This window comes from Bos taurus, chromosome 3 (assembly GCF_002263795.3).
Source record: "Bos taurus isolate L1 Dominette 01449 registration number 42190680 breed Hereford chromosome 3, ARS-UCD2.0, whole genome shotgun sequence".
In the NCBI taxonomy this organism is placed as follows: Eukaryota; Metazoa; Chordata; class Mammalia; order Artiodactyla; family Bovidae; genus Bos; species Bos taurus.
This window is the reverse complement of record NC_037330.1, coordinates 20,408,038-20,426,776: the sequence shown is the minus strand read 5'-3', so window position 1 is coordinate 20,426,776 and position 18,739 is coordinate 20,408,038. Positions and strand designations below refer to the sequence as shown.

The window sequence follows — 18,739 nt, the reverse complement described above, 5'->3', positions numbered from 1 at the left end:
CTATTACGACCGCGCGAGATTCCAGAATCGCTGGAGGGTGTCTTGCTGTGAAAAGTCTTCTAGGAAGAGAAAGTCCATGGGCTGCAGTCTATGGGGTCGCAAACAGTCGGAGACGACTGGGCGACTGAACTGAACTGACTGAGGAAAGAAAAACTGCTTTATAGCGCAGTGGTAGAGATTAGGGAAATTAAGGTAAAAATTAAGGCAGAGACTACAACAGATAACCTCAAAGATATACCCTGAGGTTATTTTATTTCAGTATAAACATTGAAGTAAAATCTCCCGCTGATACTAGTATACGATAATCTGCACGGTGTGGTTAGTTCGCCCCAGAGGAGTGTGGCGGGAGACAGGCTTTAGAGAAACTCAGCCTTAAAGCTGGAGTCCGCAAAGTAAGAATGGCATGGGGTAAAAACAAGATGAATGGGGCTGAATTCTAGGGTTCTAATCCATCATGAATTGACTCCTACCAGCCCAGGAACCTTCGCAGTGGGGAATCAAGCAGTACTGCAAGAGGATAAAATGCCAAATATGTCAAAACAATTTTAATTTTCCCTACACATATCCCAATATGGACAGCGTGGTAAGAATAAGACACACACCCACCCCACCCCCCTCAAATGTGGAATCCTATTCAGAAAGATTTCACTCATTTCCTACGAATAATAAATCCTCAACACTGCACAATTGAGATTGTTCTTAACTCAATATTTTCAGAAAACGGGGGCGGGTGCACCGCTAAAAACGACCTGCACTGGTTTCTCAGCTGGAGTTGCGCTGTGATGGTACTTGCTTCCCTTGCAGATGCTAGCTTCCTCTGTTGCTGCTGTCATTAGTTTAAAAAATATAAAAGTTGCTCCAACTCCAGTTCGTTCCATAATATTTATAGATTCTTCTACCAACCCCAGTATTCCTCAGACATAGCTAGTCTTTATAAATGGCCTTGAGCTCCATTGAGCACAGTTACTGACTTCTTCGTGCTTAGAAAAGAGGACTGTGGGAGAAAATGCCTCCTAGTGGAGAAACCCTGTAGCCTCTGTTAATTCTGGAGCTGTGGGAGTGAGTCTATCCAGGAAAAGTTAACAACTAAAATGGAGGGCGCAGGTCATGGCCTTCATCTGCAAGATGGTGCAGTGTGAGCATTGAATAGGAGATTGAGAAATTAGGCAACTATTTATGGGGTCAAAACCACTTCTTGAACAGCTAGAATGAGTTTTCACCAATGTTTTATGCCTAATTTGGTGGCCTGCAGATGTGTAATGGTGGACATGTTCATTTTATAAATAACCAGGTACAATGATGCTTTAACAAAAAAATAATTTGCAAATATTCATAAAATTGAAAGCCATTAACTTGGCTCACTTCTGATTCTTTCTCAAGCAGAACTGCTGTCATGGGATAACCACATGGTCTTACCACACAGAAAGGTGGTGTGTGTGTCCTACTCTGCAACCCCATGGACTGTAGCCTGCCGAGATCCTGTCCGTGGGGTTTTTCCAGGTAAGACTACTGGAGTGGGTTGCCATTTCCTCCTCCAGGGGATCTTCCTGACACAGGGATCCAATCTGTATCTCCTACTTTTGTGGTAAAACCTGTTCTCCATGTTAGGGCTCTTCATTAGACTAGTAACACAAGTAGCTGCCTAAGACCAAATTATCCAAGCCAGGTTCTCAAATCTTAGGCTGATTAGTACATGAAAAAGGAATGCAGTAGTAGAATGCTATTATTAAACAACAGCTGCAAAATAACATTGCATCCAGTACTAGGAAGAACAGAGGGAAAATTTTCAGCCATGGGAAGAATAAATGTCACATGTTCCAAAGCCTCTTTAAAATATAGAACAAGGAATGAAGTTGTGTTTGTTAGTTGCTCAGTCATGCCTGACTCTTTGCAACCCCATGGACTGCACCCCACCAAGCTCCTCTGTCCATGGGATTTTCCAGGCAAAGATACTGGAGTGGGTTGCCATTTCCTTCTCCAGAGGATCTTACCTACCCAGGGATAGAACCCAGGTCTCCTACACTGCAGGCAGATTCTTTACCAACTGAACTATGAGGGAAGGAATAAACAATACTTAAGTGTTTTTGAATCCCATTCTCTCAAAGAATGGCTTCATTATCTAACATCTCCACCAAAAACTAGTGTTATTACTACCATCATCTTTAACCTAGAAGGGATAAGTTTTGAATTGTTTTAAGCCATAAAACCAGAAAATACCATACTAATTTCAATAATCCCTGCAGTTGAAATGTACTTCACTGTTTTCCATCTCTCAGGAGGCAGAGTTCCATAATTAAAATACATGAAAACATTACTTAACATTATACTTGTTTCTTGACTTTATCAAATTCCAGAGTTGCCTACAAATGAAACTTTTAAAAAACCACTTATCACAAGAAAACCAAAATGAGAGCAGATAAAGTTTGTTTCAGGTTGGATTTACTCAAGATAAACATGCAAGAATTATTTGTATTTATATTATCTAAGGACTCTGAAGATAAACATACAGTACTAATGGAGACTTTAGCCTCATTTTAGAAAACTATTTGCTGTACAAGAGGTTTATAATCACTTTGGGTATCTATAAACAATAGTTACTTCAACTGTAGATATTAAGTTATTACTTCAAATCAAAATACAAAAAGTACTGGCTCAGTTTGCAATCCCTTGGGAAAAGCTAATGAGTTAAACTATTACACTGTATTATCTCATATCACATTCGTGTTTGAATGTTAACTTTCAAGCTGATTCTGTTTTAGGAAAGACCTTCAAAGCCCCAATGGTGATGTTCAAAAAATGAATGTCATACAGTGAAACTAATCAGTAACAACTCTTCAATTTATTTGAAGCAATTCACTTTCAAAAACTTTAAATTACAGCAATCACAGAAAAAAACAAGGGTCAGAAACAATAAAATAATAATCAGTACTGACTTTTTTTGTTTGTTTTTAACACTGTCATGGCTTTATTCAAAACACAGTTGCACAAAAGTATTAACTTCAAAGTTTTCAAGGAGGGTCTTGAGGAATTTAACACACTATATACATACTGCCATACAAAGAGCATTAAAATAGGACCAAAAACTTCTACAAAATATAAAACCCACCCTTACTTATTTGCATGAAAATATCACCCACAAAGCTAAATAACTCTTAGAAAGTTATTTGGAGGCTCTAAGTGTTGTTTTCAAACCAAAGAACTCTAATTTTGATCATTTCGATTGCACAGTAAGATGACTGATAACAAAGTCAATATATAGATTTAACTTTTAAAGTATCTTATAATCTGGCATATTATGCAATAAGAATTCTTAAAACAGGGTATTATAATTGTTAAAAAGGAGTAAAATGTTAGCCTTTTGGAGATTCCAACCCCCCAACTAAACTTATCCCAACAGTTTTATTTCAGTTATGCAGCTTTTTTAGTTTATCCAGAAATAACTTTGTAATTTTTTACTTTAAAACCCTGTCATACATTTTAAACTAAGAAAGAAGTAATACTATTCTTAGTAATTTAAATGTGTCCCAGTATGAAAGTGTAACCAACTAATTTGCTGATACTTTTTAAAAACTTACACATATTCAAAACAAAGGGGAAAAAATTTTTAGCTAGCCAAAATTAAGAAAGCAATTTCCTTGAACATGGAGCCTCCACAACAACAAAAAAGATGTACTTGCCTACTCATAATATTATATTTAGTAGTTGTATAAGGAAACACACACTCGGTTATCCCAAATGTTTCTATTTTTAATAGACATCTACCTGAAAACAAATCTTAATATTGATTTAGTTTCAAATATTTTCCCAGCTGTCCAGTGTATTCCAATTAAATGCTATAACTGGTAATAATGCTTTAAAACTATACAAAGAATAAAGGTTCTGCTCAGAAAAATTAGAACTACTTTGCAGTGTGTGCATTCTTAAGTCGGTTCAGTCATGTCTGACTCTTTGCAGTCCTATGGATTATAGCCACTCAGGCCCCTCTGTCCCTGGGATTCTCCAGGCAAGAATAATGGAATGGGTTGCCATGCCCTCTTCCAGGGGATCTTCCCAACTCAGGGATCAAACCCGCATCTCTTATGTATCCTGTACTGGCAAGTGAATTCTTTACCACTAGTGCTACCTGGGAAGCCCATGCTTTGCAAAGTGGTATCTAAATCATTTGGAAAGCTAATCTGATTTGAATGTCTCATTATTACCAGGCAATTGTTCTGACTTTCAGAGAAGGCAATGGCACCCCACTCCAGTACTCCTGCCTGGAAAATCCCATGGATGGAGGAGCCTGGTAGGCTCCAGTCCATGGGGTCGCAAAGAGTCAGACACGACTGAGTGACTTCACTTTCACTTTGACGAACACAGTGCTGCTTCCAAGAGTCTCCTCTGTTCTTTTCTTTCTCCATCTTCCTAAGTCTGTATATCTTGTCAAGAAAGATTTACAGTAAGCAGAGTCTGTTGCATAAAACTGTATTGATAATAATATCCGTATTTCAGAAAATACTCAGTTTCTTTCACTTAGCTTGTTTAAGACTGACACAGGTCTGAAAAGGTGGTTGAGGTATAAAACAGTCATCCTGGGTGTCCCTATTTCCCAACTGTTTTTTGAGAAGAGGGAAGGGAGTGAAACAAGAAAGGAAGGTGATCATAAGAGAATCACTGAGAGGAAAACAAGAGTGCACACTTAAAATAACAACCGTTGGCAGGCCATGATCTTCAGCTGGAACAAGAAAGGGCTCACCTACATGTCTCTCAACTCAGTATAAGCAATTTTTCCTTGAAAACAAAAATCTTAGTCACCTAGCTTAAAAGGTTTTAGAAGGCTCCACAAATGCCATGAACTATATTGTTGAATAGAACCTTTACTATTCTGCTCCTACTTTCCAAGCTATTCGTGTGACAAAAAAGCACTCAATTACCCTCAGCCCAAAAAAAGGCACTGCCTTCATACTAAAGATCTCCGGGTTGCCTCTAAAAAAATAACCAACTTAGCATTCAAGAGACTATTTTCATTCCAGATTTCAGCCAACTGTGATTTCAGTGAATTTATAAATAACTTTAAAACCCTATGAATGAAATGCACCGTACTATGCCTGTGTAAAAGCGATATTTTAATTATGCTAAAAATGACTAATACAATGAGCTTTAATTAGAAAATTTAAGATTCTAAATAAACTGCTAGGGAATTTCACAATGGGGGGGGGTCAATGAAAATTTTTCTCTACATACAATATGATCATTAACAGACTAGTTAATCTTATTTGGAATGATAAGGCAAAAATAGTAAAACCACACTTTTCCTATAAAAAGTTACAACATTATATTCTGGAGGGATAGCTATCATACAAGAAGAAACAAAGAAGATGTGATCACTCTATTGCACACCCAGGAACATTAGGAAATCTGGTCTTAGAATGATCTAGTCATCTTCTTCCTCTCCATCATCTTCAGCATCTCGTTTCCTCTTTTCCCCTCGAAGACCTTCTTCTTCTGAAAAAATAAAAGGAAAACTGTTCATAATACTTAATTTTAAATGAATATATGTTAGGCTACAAAATTTTGAATCTATCTTAAAGTTAATGGCACAAGAAAATTATAGGTTAGGTTTCCCCTCTGCATTACTTTTAAGTTCAGTATTGAAACAACCTTAATAGACTTAGAAATCCATAAATAATGACAGCTTGCTATGCACCCTTGTGGCCAAATCATGAAGTACAGATCAAGAAACATTAATGGAACTGTTACTAAATTTTTAAATTTCTTGAAAGACCTAGGTAAAGAGAGTGAAGTGAAGTGGAGTGGAGTTACTCAGTCGTGTCTGACTCTTTTCGACCCCGTCGACTGTAGCCTACCAGGCTCCTCCCTCCATGGGATTCTCCAGGCAAGAGTACTGGAGTGGGGTGCCAGTTCCTTCTCCAGGGGATCTTCCTGACCAGGGATCGAAGCCGGGTCTCCCACATTCCAGGCAGACACTTTAACCTCCAAGCCACCAGGGAAGCCCAATGAGAGGGCAAATCTAAAACAGGCATTATCTGGAGTTCAACTGCTCTTCTCTCATAAATAAGGTTTTACCCTCTTCAAAATGAAAGGCTATAAAAAAATAATAAATTGAGCTTATGGTCCCATTATCTCTTCATTCCTGTTTTGAAACAAATGTTATAAGCTGTTTTTTTTTTTTTCTTTTAAATGGAATTAATGAATGTCCTGAGAAAATTCCTCTTTAAAAAGGTTTTATACCTTTCAAGGAATTGTGTGATATGTTACCAATATCAAAGAGATCAGTGATAATTTGAATTATAGACACAGTCTTTAAAACCCATGAATAAAGGCTTTTTAGGATTTTTGAATGGCTAATGTAACTCACCCTCTTCTTCTTCTTCTTCTTCCCCTTCTTCAACATAGTCATCATCATCTTCTTCATCCTTGAGAGTCAAATATTCAGTTTGAATATGACACAAATAAACTTATTTAAAAACAGAAATAGACTCACAGACACAGAAAACAAACTTATGGTTACCAAAGGGGATGAAGGAGGGATAAATTGGGAGTTTGGGATTAGGAGCTATAAACTACTATATACATAAAATAAATAAACAACAAGGTCCTACTGTATAGCACAAGGATCTAATATCCTGCAATAAACCAAAATGGAAAAGATTATGAAAAAGTGTATGTGTGTGTGTGTGTGTATATATATATCTCTGAATCACTTTGTTATATACCAGAAACTAACACAACACTGGAAATCAACTATACTCCAGTTAAAAGAAAAAATTCAGTTTGAGAATAAACAACCCATGACATGGGCTTTTCACCCTGTGATAACAATATATTCCAACAGGAAAAAAATATATGGTCATCCTGTGTTCTAACAACCTCTGCCTAACTTACAGAGGTCTTTTTAAAAGCCTAACTAAATCTAGTTTCTTCATGAAAATAAGTTATGGTTGAGAACAACAATGTTCAAAAGAACTTTCTGCAAAAACGGAAAATGTTCTGTATCTGTGCTGTTCAATGCAGTAACCACTGGTCACACACAGCCAACTGAACATCTGAAATGTGACCAGTGCAAATGAGGAAGTGAATTTTATTTTAACTAAATAAGCAAATGTACCCAGTGGCTAACAGACAGAGTAATTATTGACTATTTCAAAGATAGTCTTCTGTTTCATAGACTGAGGAAGGAATCACCTGAATTGTAGCTCCAACACAGTTATACGTATGGAGTAAGTCACTTAATCTCTCTGGACCTCAGTTTTCCAATCAATGAAAGAAGTATTCATCTAGAAAGATCTCTAAGTTCTTTCTACATCTAAAAATCTACATAGCAAAATAGCAAATATCAATAAAAATCACAATAAAATTTGATCTCTAACTCTTGTGGGAGTTTTGGATAACTAAGATTTAAACACAGCCTTCAAACATCATAACCTTTTTTTTTTTTTTTAAGCAAATTGGGATAAAACCTCTAAAATGCATTGCACACTTCTACCATTTTATGCTAAACCTTTTCCTTGAATTATCATAGTCACCATTTTGACGGTGAGCAGTATACTAATTAGTATATGCCAATTTCCTCAAAGACTATTAATATATGTAATATGGTTTTCTCCTTTTTAAAGTGACTCTTGGCCTCTACTTTGAGTTGTATCTTTTCCTAACGCCTGCTCTTTTACAGTTACTTACAATGTCAATTTTAATCTGCTATGGATTCAGAAACTAGATCAACAAGCTTACCAAAGAACTGAATATAAAAGAGAAAATAGGTTTAGAGTAACAGCTTGAATATTCTCCCACAAAGAAAACGTCTTTTGTTACTTAGACCTTTTACACTTTTACATTTTAAACATTACTGCCTTGTGCTTGGTTGTGTTCCAGATGGTTAAGTTCTAATATATATTTTTAAAAATGCAATCAATCTAGGGACCCCCTCCAATCTCAAAACAGTGTACACCTCCTTAAAATAGTTTAAAATGGCAAATGTTAAAAACTGCTTGGTAGTTAAGAAAAACTTGGATGACCACCTTTTTCAAAATAACCACAGCTCCATTTGTATCTAGAAATATTAATCAGAACCTATTTTTCCCCCATTTAGCTTGAAGCCCCTGAGAAACTAAACTGCATGACACATATCAGAAACCGTTCTCAGTCAATTCAAACCTTAAAACACGCCATACCAGGACATCCAAGCTACAAAAAGCATAAGCAACTGATGCGGTAGCAAATAAACTAAGCAACTATAGTAAAAATCAGGAAAATGTGTGGGCTTATACTCACATAAAAAAGGAAGAGAAGCGGGTAGAGGAGAGAGGGGAGAGAAGAGTAGGGAAAGGGAGAGGAAAAGGAGAAAGTAAAGAACATTTTTTTAAACACTTCAATCTGCAAGGAATGACAAATGAGGGTATTTAAATATTTATAAATTAAAAAAAAAATCAAACCATTTGAAATACTAATCACATGTATTCCATGGTAATTTAGAAAAGCTCAACTTTAAAAAGCAAATTATTTCTCTGGATTTTGTTTTATACAAAACATGATTAATCAATTCATGTTTTTATGCCTTTTTAAAAAATATATCATCTTTTTATGCCTTTAAAAAAATATATATCATCTAGAGACTTCCCTGGTGGTCCTTTGGCTACAACTCAGTGCTTACAAGGCAGGGAGTGTGGAGTTCAGAAAACTAAATCCTGTGTGCTACAATGAAGACCCAGCACAGCTAAACACGCGCACGCGCACGCGCACACACACACAAAATCTATTAGATTACCAGATATTTGCTCTGTAAAGATTATGGTCTTTTCCTAATTAGTGATTTATAAAATGTTTCCTCATTTGTGTTAATACTGTGAATAGTGCAAAAACACGGTAATTCCCAGTTCTCCTAAATCCTCCATCTCCATTTTTAATGAAGTATACTACATATTACTCCTTCTTTATACATATTAATTCCTTACATCTGAAGAGCAGCTGAAATAGAAATAACTCAAACAAAAAAGTAGCTAATCAAATATCATTTCTATTTCCTTCTAATTTTTTTTTTAATCTTACTTTCTGAAGGTTCTCTGGCTCTTAGCTTCTAAAAACAAGACTTCATTTTAAAAAACACCCAAATTACCTCATCATGATCGATAACTTCTGGACTCAGCTACCTGGGTACCACATTGACTTAATGTTGTATATATTATCTTAAAGATGTTTGCTCTATACTTCACCACATCATTTTTAGTTAATATTTCCCAATACTCAACAGAAGGATGAATATAAACATTCAAAGTTAGCTGAAGGTCATTTTTAAATGACTTAATACTATTTAAAGAAGAATTATTGGCACAGAAAGTAAAAGTCAACTGCAAGGACTGGTAGTTTAGTGGTTAGGACTCTACTTCCACTGTAGTAGGGGCATGGGTTTGATCTCTGATCAGGGAACTAAGGTCACACAAATGGAGCAGTGCAGCCAAAGGCAAAAAAAAGTCAAATTACAAAATAACAAGTCTATTATTTTACTAAATAAATTAAAACTTATGGGGAAAATATTCAAGTTGTATGCTGATAAAAACTGAATAGGTTGCCTTTCTCCCTGAATACTTACAAGTTCTATTCTTCATTATTGTAAAGATCCTAACTCACTAAGGCTCCAAGCAAGTTTAAGTGCCATTTTTTTCCTACACTAGTTTCATATTTAAAATGGTATCAGAGAAAAATCATCATTAATCAGTGATACTGTTTAAGTAATGTAAAAGTCATTAGGAAAACAAATAAAAATACAATTTCTAATCTAAATAAGAGGTTATTTTTAATAATAAATATTAAATTATGAATGATGAAAACAAAACTCAATAATTTTACATTAAGAGAAAACTTAATAACTTATCTAAACTCCCAGCAATTACAGATCATTCATTCTAGTCAACTGACATTTCCCGTGAACCTACTATGTCCCAATCAATGTATTAGATGCTGAGACACAAAGATGAATACCCCTTCCCTAAAGGAGCCATCTAGTAGAAAGTGGCCAAATAAGTTTTTACAAAATGTCTACAGGTTCAAAGGTAAAAGAGGAAGGAGTTGTCTGTCCCTTTAAAATTACAGAAAGCTTCAATAATGAGGCAACTCCAGAGCTGAATGTTTAAAGGATCATGAGGCACAATGTGAGTAGTGGTTACACAAGTGTGTACATATATAATATTTCATGGAGTTGTACATAAAATCGGTCCACTTTACATGCTTTAGTATATTGATGTTTACCTGAGAAAAAAGAAAAGTTCATTAGAAGGCATGGCTAGCAAGTCGTTTCGGATAAAGTAAACAATGTGTGTACAGAAAGGCAGTAATAGCTTCGTGTGATGATTTAATTCGGTACTAAGGGAGATGAAGCTAGAGAAGGAAGCAGAGGCTAGATAATGGAGGGCCTTGTATACCGTGGTGGTAACAGGGAAACATTAAAGGGTTTCAAGCAGGCTAGTGATACAATCACATTTGCATGCAGACCACACAGGCAAGCACTGCGGAGGATACACCTAAGTAGTAACGCTGTTCTCAGAGAGACCATTTAGAAAACTACTGGAAAAGCATAAGCAAAAAATAATTAGGGGAAAGGAAAGTTTCCATGAGTGCCTACAACATGCCAGCAACTAGGTACTTCACACGTATTAGTCTATTAAATCCTCAACGACTCTGAAGCTGGTATAAATCTCAGTTGTATAAATGCATAAAATGGGCTCAGAAACACTTGTAAAATGTTTCCACTATACCATGCTACTGAGGGAAAGATGGATTTGAAAGATATCTGGGAGGCAAAATCATAGGGTTTATGATTATCTGGATATAGTATGAACTGGGGGGCAGTGGGGAAAAAAAGCAGGTGGATACACAGAGCTGTGAAAAGAACTCTCAAATTTCTACACAACTTACTTTTTATATTAATGCTATGCCTAAAGAGTTAATTTTCTCTATTCATAAGGTCTATTCACCTGAATTTCTTCTTTCATCAAGTATGAGAGGCCCACCTCCTCTTCTCCCTCTCCCAGTTCTGAGCCTGCTTCATCTTCATCCTCATCCTCCTCTTCTTCTTCCTCCTCTTCCTCATATCCTTCAGGTGGACCAGCTTCATCTTCTTCCTCTTCATCATCTTCATCTCCATCTTTTAGAATATTTTAAAAGATGAGCAAACGTCTGGGCAAATATTTTTGCTCTGGCCCCTCAGATTCTTAAGCCAATGGGTAGAAAGTATCTCAGGGTGATTTTTTTTTTAAGATTTCTCTTTTATAACATCCCTATTTACTATTTGAGAAATACAGTATCTAAACATTAAAATTTTCCCAATGTATAGATTCTCTTAAAAACATACTTCATAGTCTTTAAAACCTGTCAATCATTCCATCATTTTGTAACACTGTTTATCCATCAAATTTCTTCTTTCAAGTGAATTACTTTTCAACCAACAGCAACAGTGTCCCATCACTAACAACAGCTGTTCTGTCATCTGATCTATTAGTCACCCATTGATCTGAAAATGTTCAATTCCTAGAACATTTCTATCACCCCCTACAAAAAAAAAACCTATATCCATTAATAGTCACTCACTATTCTCCTCTCCCAGATCCCTAACAATCATTACTCTACTTTCTGTCTCTATGAATTTGCCTACGAATTTGAGGCAAATGCCACACATATTGTATGACATTTCATATAAACAGTGTCACACAATATGTGGCTTTCTGAATATGGCTTCTTTCACTTAGCAGAATGTTTTCAAGGTTCACACACATTGTAGCATGGATCAGTACTTCAGTCATTTTTATGGCTGATTAAGATTCCATTGTATGGATATATCACATTTTGCTTATCTGTTATATACTTGTTTCTACTCTGTGACTTTTATGGATAATTATGTGATGAATGGTTTTTGGTTTGTTTTTAATACTATTTTAAAAGTTACCCCCCCCCCCAAAAAAAGTTACCATTTTACTGAGTAGTGGTGAGGTTTACATAAATATAAAATTTCATGGAGCTTAATATTATAATAACCATTAAATTCCCCAAAGCAATCAGAAATCTGAACAAATACAGGACTAGGGCTGTGGGTTTTAAGTTTTTCTTGTCTTACATATTTTATTCCCCACACTTAAATACCCAAGTCCAATCTAATTTACTAGCTAGGGTAGAGGCTATAATTGTGACACATTTATAGTATTAAGAATGATTACCCTCATCATCCTCCTCTTCTGAGTCTGGTGCTTCATTATCCTCCTGGTCAAATCCATCTAAGTATGTGATTTGCTGCAGCAGTTCAAAAATACTTTCTCTGTAATCTTCCAGGTTTGTGATCTCACAGTTAAACAAGTCAAGACTCTTCAAATTTTTAAGATTTTGCTAGAAAGGTAAAAAGTAAAAAATTACATTCACGATTTAAAATCTCATGTTATTCCTTTTTAATTCATGAACCAGAAAATGTATAGAACTTGAAGTCAAGAGAATTCCAGATGTTTAGAATTTTCTAATGAAGGGTTATTATATCGAGCACAGTTAATTCTAATAGGCCCTCGCAGGTAAACACCACAAGAGCAGGAACTCTCTTTCGTTCACTGCTATCTCTAGCACCTGGCTTAGTGCTTTGCCTGCAGTGGCACTCAATATACTTTGTTGACTGAATCTGTGCATAAAGAGGCAACAACAATAACATGGTTAGTTTAAATCCACAATCAACTTTATTTTCAACAATTTCAACCTCCCCCAAGCTTTTTTTTTTTTGCTAAGTTTTCAGAGTTTCACTTCTTCTCCTTTCCTTCCCTCATACCAGGAAACTAGGAGCAAATAATGAAATAACTCAAAAAATAATCAAGAAAGAAGGAACAGAATTTAAGAAAATACTGGAAATTTTACAACCAGATATTCAACTCCTGAAGTTGATGATAAAATAAATTTCCTACTGATTTAAACATTTATCTGAATGTTTTATAATATTCAGATAAATCACAACATATAATAAACTCAAAAGTTTCACAAGAGTGAATTACAAGTCAATAGGATAAAACTCAAACAAATATCAGAAAATTCAACCAAAAAAAAGCAAGTCCCGAGACAAACCTTTCCACTTACCAAAGCTTCTACTGTACTGAGATCTTTGATTTTGTTTCCACTCAAATTGAGGTAGGTAAGATTTGGGCATTTCTCTGCCAGGACTTCCAAGCCTCCAGAAATTATATTGTCACTAAGTTCCAACTATATATTCAACATGAGAAGAAAACAAAGAATGGCAAAGGCTTAGGACACATTAAACATTTCTAAAATATTATCAATTTAAAGAAGAAAACAACTGTCATTCTCTTTGCCTTCAAGAAAGACTTTCAGAAGTCTTTAATTTCCAAATTCCCATCTATGATTGCCAAATAAAATATTAGAATCTCTACAGACTTCTAACCAGGTTTGGTTGCAGTTGTATAATAGTTGTATTTTACGCTTCAGAGAAAAACATTTGGTAGGTGTTAAATTCATGTCATAAAGTGATTTCATTATTAAATTTCCACAACCAAAGCAATATTACGGTGGATTTCAAAATGCTAAACAACCCATTTTCTTACCTCTAGAAACATAGAGGCTTCTAATTAAAAGGCAGAATCATCATTTCATGTGGGAAAAAATGTGCGTAATAGCCCTTGACATCAAAATCATGATACTCTCATGCCTAATGCCAACTTACCTTCCGAAGTTTATTTAAGCTGGGCAGCCGGGCCAGTGAACTTAGTTCCACATTAGCCATACTCAGAAACTCTAGTTTTTTAAAAGTATCATTCAGGCCCTCAATTTCCCCATTGACACAGAGGCAATTATCAAGGACCAATTCTGTTACCTAGGAGAGAGAATATGAATGATTCTTCAGTTTGTTTAGCAAAAAGACCTGGATCCTGACACTCTGGAAACATGAATATTAAAACCACCAATCCCCTTATATAGATCCTTTTCATTCTCCCCCAAAATCGAAACACAAAGTCTGATATCTTAAGTTAATTTTTTAAAATTTAAACTTGGGCTAAGACATTCAATGCCTGCTTGAAATCACTAATAAAAAATTTTTTTAATATATATTTATTTATTTAGCTGCACTGGGTCTTAGTTGCAGCATGTGGTATCTAGTTCTCTGACCAGGGATTGAACCTGGGTCTCTTGCATTGGGAGTACAGAGTCTTGCCCACTGGACCACCAGGGATGTCCCACTAATTAAAAAAAAATTTTTTTAATTGCATAAGAAATAAAGCTTTGAAAAAAGTCCCATGTGAAACTTGTTTCTGACACTTGTGAAAAGGACCCTCAACATCAGGGCATATATTTATGCAGTAAGGAGACACCGCGGTTACTGAGAAAGGATTTAAATAAGCCCTAAAATGGCAGGGAGAAGAAAGGCAATTGTTTTATTCCCTCTTTCACTTTGAAACCCCCTTATCTTTGGTTGTCACCATAACTCAAAAATACGTTGTTACCTTTGATGAAGAAACATTAGAAAGCTCCTTCTCAGACAGCCCAGCTTTCAGATGTTCTTTGTTCTAATATCAGTATCACCCAGAACAACACATCCTTGACTAAATGTTATTTTCCCCTGCCACCCTGGTAGAATTTCTGTAACTTCTCCCCAGTCGTGGAAGGGCAGATGCTGGATCCTCTATCCCGTCAGAGTTGGAGCACAAAACTTTCTGGTGTGGGCCTAAATGTACTTAAACCTAGAAGGGAGGCAGGAAACCTTGGCCCTCCATTCTCAATGTAAAAATATGTTTGAGATATTTTGAGAAATAAATGTTATCAACTAGGAATGCCACCTTCTCTATTTGAACATGACATGGTATTTCAGGAAGCAAAGGAAGGCATCATAATCTGTTTAGAGCGGAAGAAGTCAAGGCCTAGAAGGTTAGCATGACTGCCTGGGGTCAGTCACAGGTAGGGCAGGGCTGTGCCTGCACTCAGTCTGAGACTCCTAGTCTAGCTGAGTGGAGGAAAGGGCCACTAGATTTGGTGTCAGAAAACCAGTTTTTCCACTTGAGTAAGTAACTTCACTGCCCTGAGACTCCGTTTGCTAATTTGGATTCTAAAACAATACCATCCACCTTACAAGTTGGTCGGAAGTAGTAAAGTAAATAACAAACTCGAAGAGTGCTTTGTAAACTGTAAAGGGCTATTCAAATATAAGAGACCGTTATTACACCACAGGGGAAGGAGAGGCTGCAAAAAAGTGACACCCGGGACTCCCCAAAACTGGCGAGAAAATTACTAGGGATAGAACAGGTATAAAAGTGGGGGAGGAGGGGCAAACCCACTTTTCCAACCAAGACATAAAAGCCCATTCGAAATGTGTGCTTCTGCGAGACAGCTTTTTAACTTTGATTTTGTTTTTTCCTTAAGTCCTTAAAGAGTAGGCCCTAGGAAACTTCAAGTTATCTGTGGGATGATAGTAGTGACTCTTTTTCCTCCTCCCTGCCCCCCCACCAATTTTATGGAAAGATATTTTCTAAAAAGTACGTAAAGATCTCGGATTCCCACTCCTCACGCCGTTACAACCTACCGAAAGGACCCTACGCTGGAACGCACAAGCACCACCTCTACCCCTCCCGAAAAAAAATATACCCCTTATATTGCAATTCTAGGGTTTATTTCGAAGGCTGCAATTAGCAAGACTCTAGACGTTTTCCACTGAGACCAGAAACGCGAGGTTCCTCGCTGGCTATGGGCCCCGCTTTCGCGACCTGCCGCTCCGACCGACGGGAAACCCCAGAAGGGGCGGGGACTCCCCAACGAAAAAAGGGGTCGCCCCCCAGCCCGCGTTCCCCCCAGCGCCTCTGCCCCGGGCGGGGAGGACTGGGTGAAGTCGAGAAGGCTCCCTCCAAAAAGGAGGCGGAAACGCCTTCCGCCCGACCCCCGAAAAGTTGACCGCGACCCGCCTCACGTGGCCCCTCCCAAGCCTGTCTCTTTAACTAAGGCGACAGCAGCGAGAGCGCATCATTTAGTTTCGCCGAACCTATCTTTAAGACGCGAAACTTCTACGACCCATTTGTTTAGTTTTGTGAAATCGTCTCCCGGGATGAAAACTGGAGTTGCAGCCTCCACGACACGACACGCCGAGCCGAATTTTGTTACACCGCGGGAGGACGAAGGGGATAAAGTCTCGTGTCCCCTCCCCACCTCCGGTCACTACGACGAGTCCCAAAACTTCCTCGCGGCCAGAGAACCAGCCGCTGACCCAGATTCCGCCTGGCGGCGGTCGGCACGCGCCGCTTCCCGGGGGAGTGGGCGCCGCCGGCAGCCCGCGGTCCTTCCGACTACGCAAGCGACCCCAACCAGCGCCCGGCGCGACGTCGTCGAACGCCCAGGGGCCTCGAGGCCGGGGACGCCCCCTGGCCCAAAAAAAGTGTTGGCAGCACTGCAGAAAAGTTGGACTAACTTCTCAGGCGACGATGGCTGCGGCAGAGGCGAATGGGACTGAGGGGTCGCGCCCACGCCGCCGGCCCTAAGGAGCAGAAACGTGGGCAGCGAAGCCGCTGAACCATCCCCAACACCCCGCTTCCCGCCCCCACGAGGCCACGACGCCTGACTCGAGGGGAGAAGGGGCTAAGCCCCCAAGCACACACAAAAACGCCCCCTAGAAACTTAAACCCTTCGCCATTTTAAGATTTTAATGATTTAAAAGTTAAAATTGAATATCTCCCTCCAGCCCTACCCAGATGGGGGTTAATTCATTACCCCTCCCCACACACCCACCAGGACCCCCAGAAACCCGATCCTCCGAATACAGGGCTCGTAAGGAAGGGGAGGGGGCTGAGTCATCTCACCTCCTCCGGGGCTCTGTCCCTTAACTCCAGGTTAATCCTCTTCTTCATCTCCATGTCCTCCTCCTGCTCTTCTGCTACTACTCTCCTCCCTTACCTTTTCCTGCTTTTTCTACTACCCCCAACCCTAAATTTTTAAAAGATTTGGAAATGAATGAAAAGAAAGGCAAATATAAACGCCCACCACCACCAGATAGGTATGGGGAAGAAAGAAGAGAATCGCAAATGGAGTCCAAGGAGTTGGGACTCTAACTCGGCTGCCCCCACCTCCTTGTCCACACACTCGCGCGCGCACTCACACGCACACACATACACACACCCTCAGTTCCTTCCCCTTCAATGGCTGCTCGGAGACTGAGCCTCCATGACACGGCACCGCCAACCCCCTGGCCTACACTCCACCCACCTCCCGAATGTATTGGTGGATTCTTCGGCATCTCACTACTCGATTGGGTTACATAAATGTCTATCAGTCTTTAGGGCGGACCTGAACCAGAAACAGTGTGTTTACTGGCTGCGACCAAGCGCGCAGTTAACTCCGATAGGTCCAGGAAGGTGTTCGTCCCGGAGAAATGATTTTGAATCCCAGCAGCCCCCCTCCTTTTCTTTGTGTGATTGGCGCGCTTTCTCTAGGCTATCGGACGGTTCTGAAGCTTGTTGGATTTCTTTTTGTTTTTGTTTTTGTCTTGTCTGTTTTTAATGTTAAAGGAAGGAAGAAAACATCCTTCTTACGGGCGGAAGTTGTGAGACAGATAATTCAGCACACTGCACCCACTCGCTCCTGGCGGTTTTAAAACGCAGCTCTTGCTTTGCAGCCAAGGTGAACAGCAACGTGCTCACCACGTAAAAAGCATGCCTTCGTGGCAATGTCCTGCAGGAGACAGGCTTCTGGTGCAGAACCAGAACAGGGATAAAGATGGTAGTTTTAACTTTCAGCATGAAGGAAAAACGATTTTGAAAGTAGTTGGGTGAAGTATGATAAGTTAGGCACCTTTAAATTAAACTACCCTAGAGGGCTTGTTCTTAAGGTAATTGTTGCTGTAATAAACACTAAGACCTCGGAGGGAAAACAATGCTGGCCTAACGAAAATCAGATATCAATGCGCATAGAAATAGTACCGCAATGCCTCTCCTTTCTAAAATTCCTTTGGTCGGTTTCCAAGGAAATCTGTAGTTTAAATGTGCTTTTAAAAGTCTGTCAATGTGGAATATAAAAGCGGTATAAGAATGATTTTTTAAACTTTTGTCTTGAGAATTTAGCCTTAGTTCTTGCTTAAAATCTGTTCTTTCCATTCCCTTACACCTTTCTCAGGATAAATACCCAAAGAAATTCCCGCTACTTTGGGGAAGGAAGTAGGTGACTTAGTCCAACTTCCAGAACTGTTTCTTTACTATTTTTCCAGCTTTTCGGGTTAGAGACTTTAGGATTTCCTATCAGATTTCTAACGGCTCCACATTGCCCCACCTTCCATACTTCTCCCTAACAAGACACACAGCTCCTGAAATAGGCTTGCATTTAAAATGTAAATATTTGGAATTTGTCACGTTAAATAAAAGAAAACAAAATAGTAATTGCCTTTTCCTTGCCAAGTGTTTCCTTTGAATTCCCTGAAAAGGAGGTTTTATGAAGATAAAAACAGCTGGAAGAGGGAGAGATTTTGGTATAAAATGATATGACAGGGGCAGGTATTTGGAGTTAGTCTTTGTTTGAACACAGGCCAAAGGAAGTCAAGATGATACAAGAATGAATCAAAATGAACTGAGGAACAGTTCAAGAAGAGTTTTTTTTTTAAGACAAGGAAAAAGGGGACTATAAAGAAACACATTTTAGTACCAGCTTAGGAAGTTCTGTGTTCTGATCCCACTAGCCATTGCAATCTGAAACTCTTGAGTGGAATCCCAAAGACAGTTCAGGGAAAGAGTCAGATTAG

General features: G+C 38.5%; 1 protein-coding gene across 2 annotated transcripts; it reads right to left on the bottom strand.

Annotated features, from left to right (window-relative positions):
- Positions 1 to 5,090: 5,090 nt before the first annotated feature.
- Positions 5,091 to 17,164, bottom strand: ANP32E (acidic nuclear phosphoprotein 32 family member E). Of its 2 annotated transcripts, NM_001075306.1 has the most exon segments (7): positions 5,091 to 5,484; positions 6,359 to 6,416; positions 10,968 to 11,137; positions 12,204 to 12,369; positions 13,096 to 13,218; positions 13,697 to 13,846; positions 16,812 to 17,164. In NM_001075306.1, coding segments are annotated over 7 exon segments (792 nt in total). In that variant the 5' UTR covers positions 16,866 to 17,164; the 3' UTR covers positions 5,091 to 5,413.
- Positions 17,165 to 18,739: the final 1,575 nt, after the last annotated feature.

Excerpts from the sequence above, each read along its gene's own strand:
- ANP32E (XM_024986745.2), bottom strand. The coding sequence starts at position 16,865 with ATGGAGATGAAGAAGAGGATTAACCTGGAGTTAAGGGACAGAGCCCCG. Across the intron at positions 13,847-16,811 it reads GGGACAGAGCCCCGGAGGAG|GTAACAGAATTGGTCCTTGA; the intron begins GTGAGATGACTC and ends TCTCTCTCCTAG. Across the intron at positions 11,138-13,095 it reads TCAGTACAGTAGAAGCTTTG|ATGGAGATGAAGATGATGAA; the intron begins GTAAGTGGAAAG and ends ATATTCTAAAAG.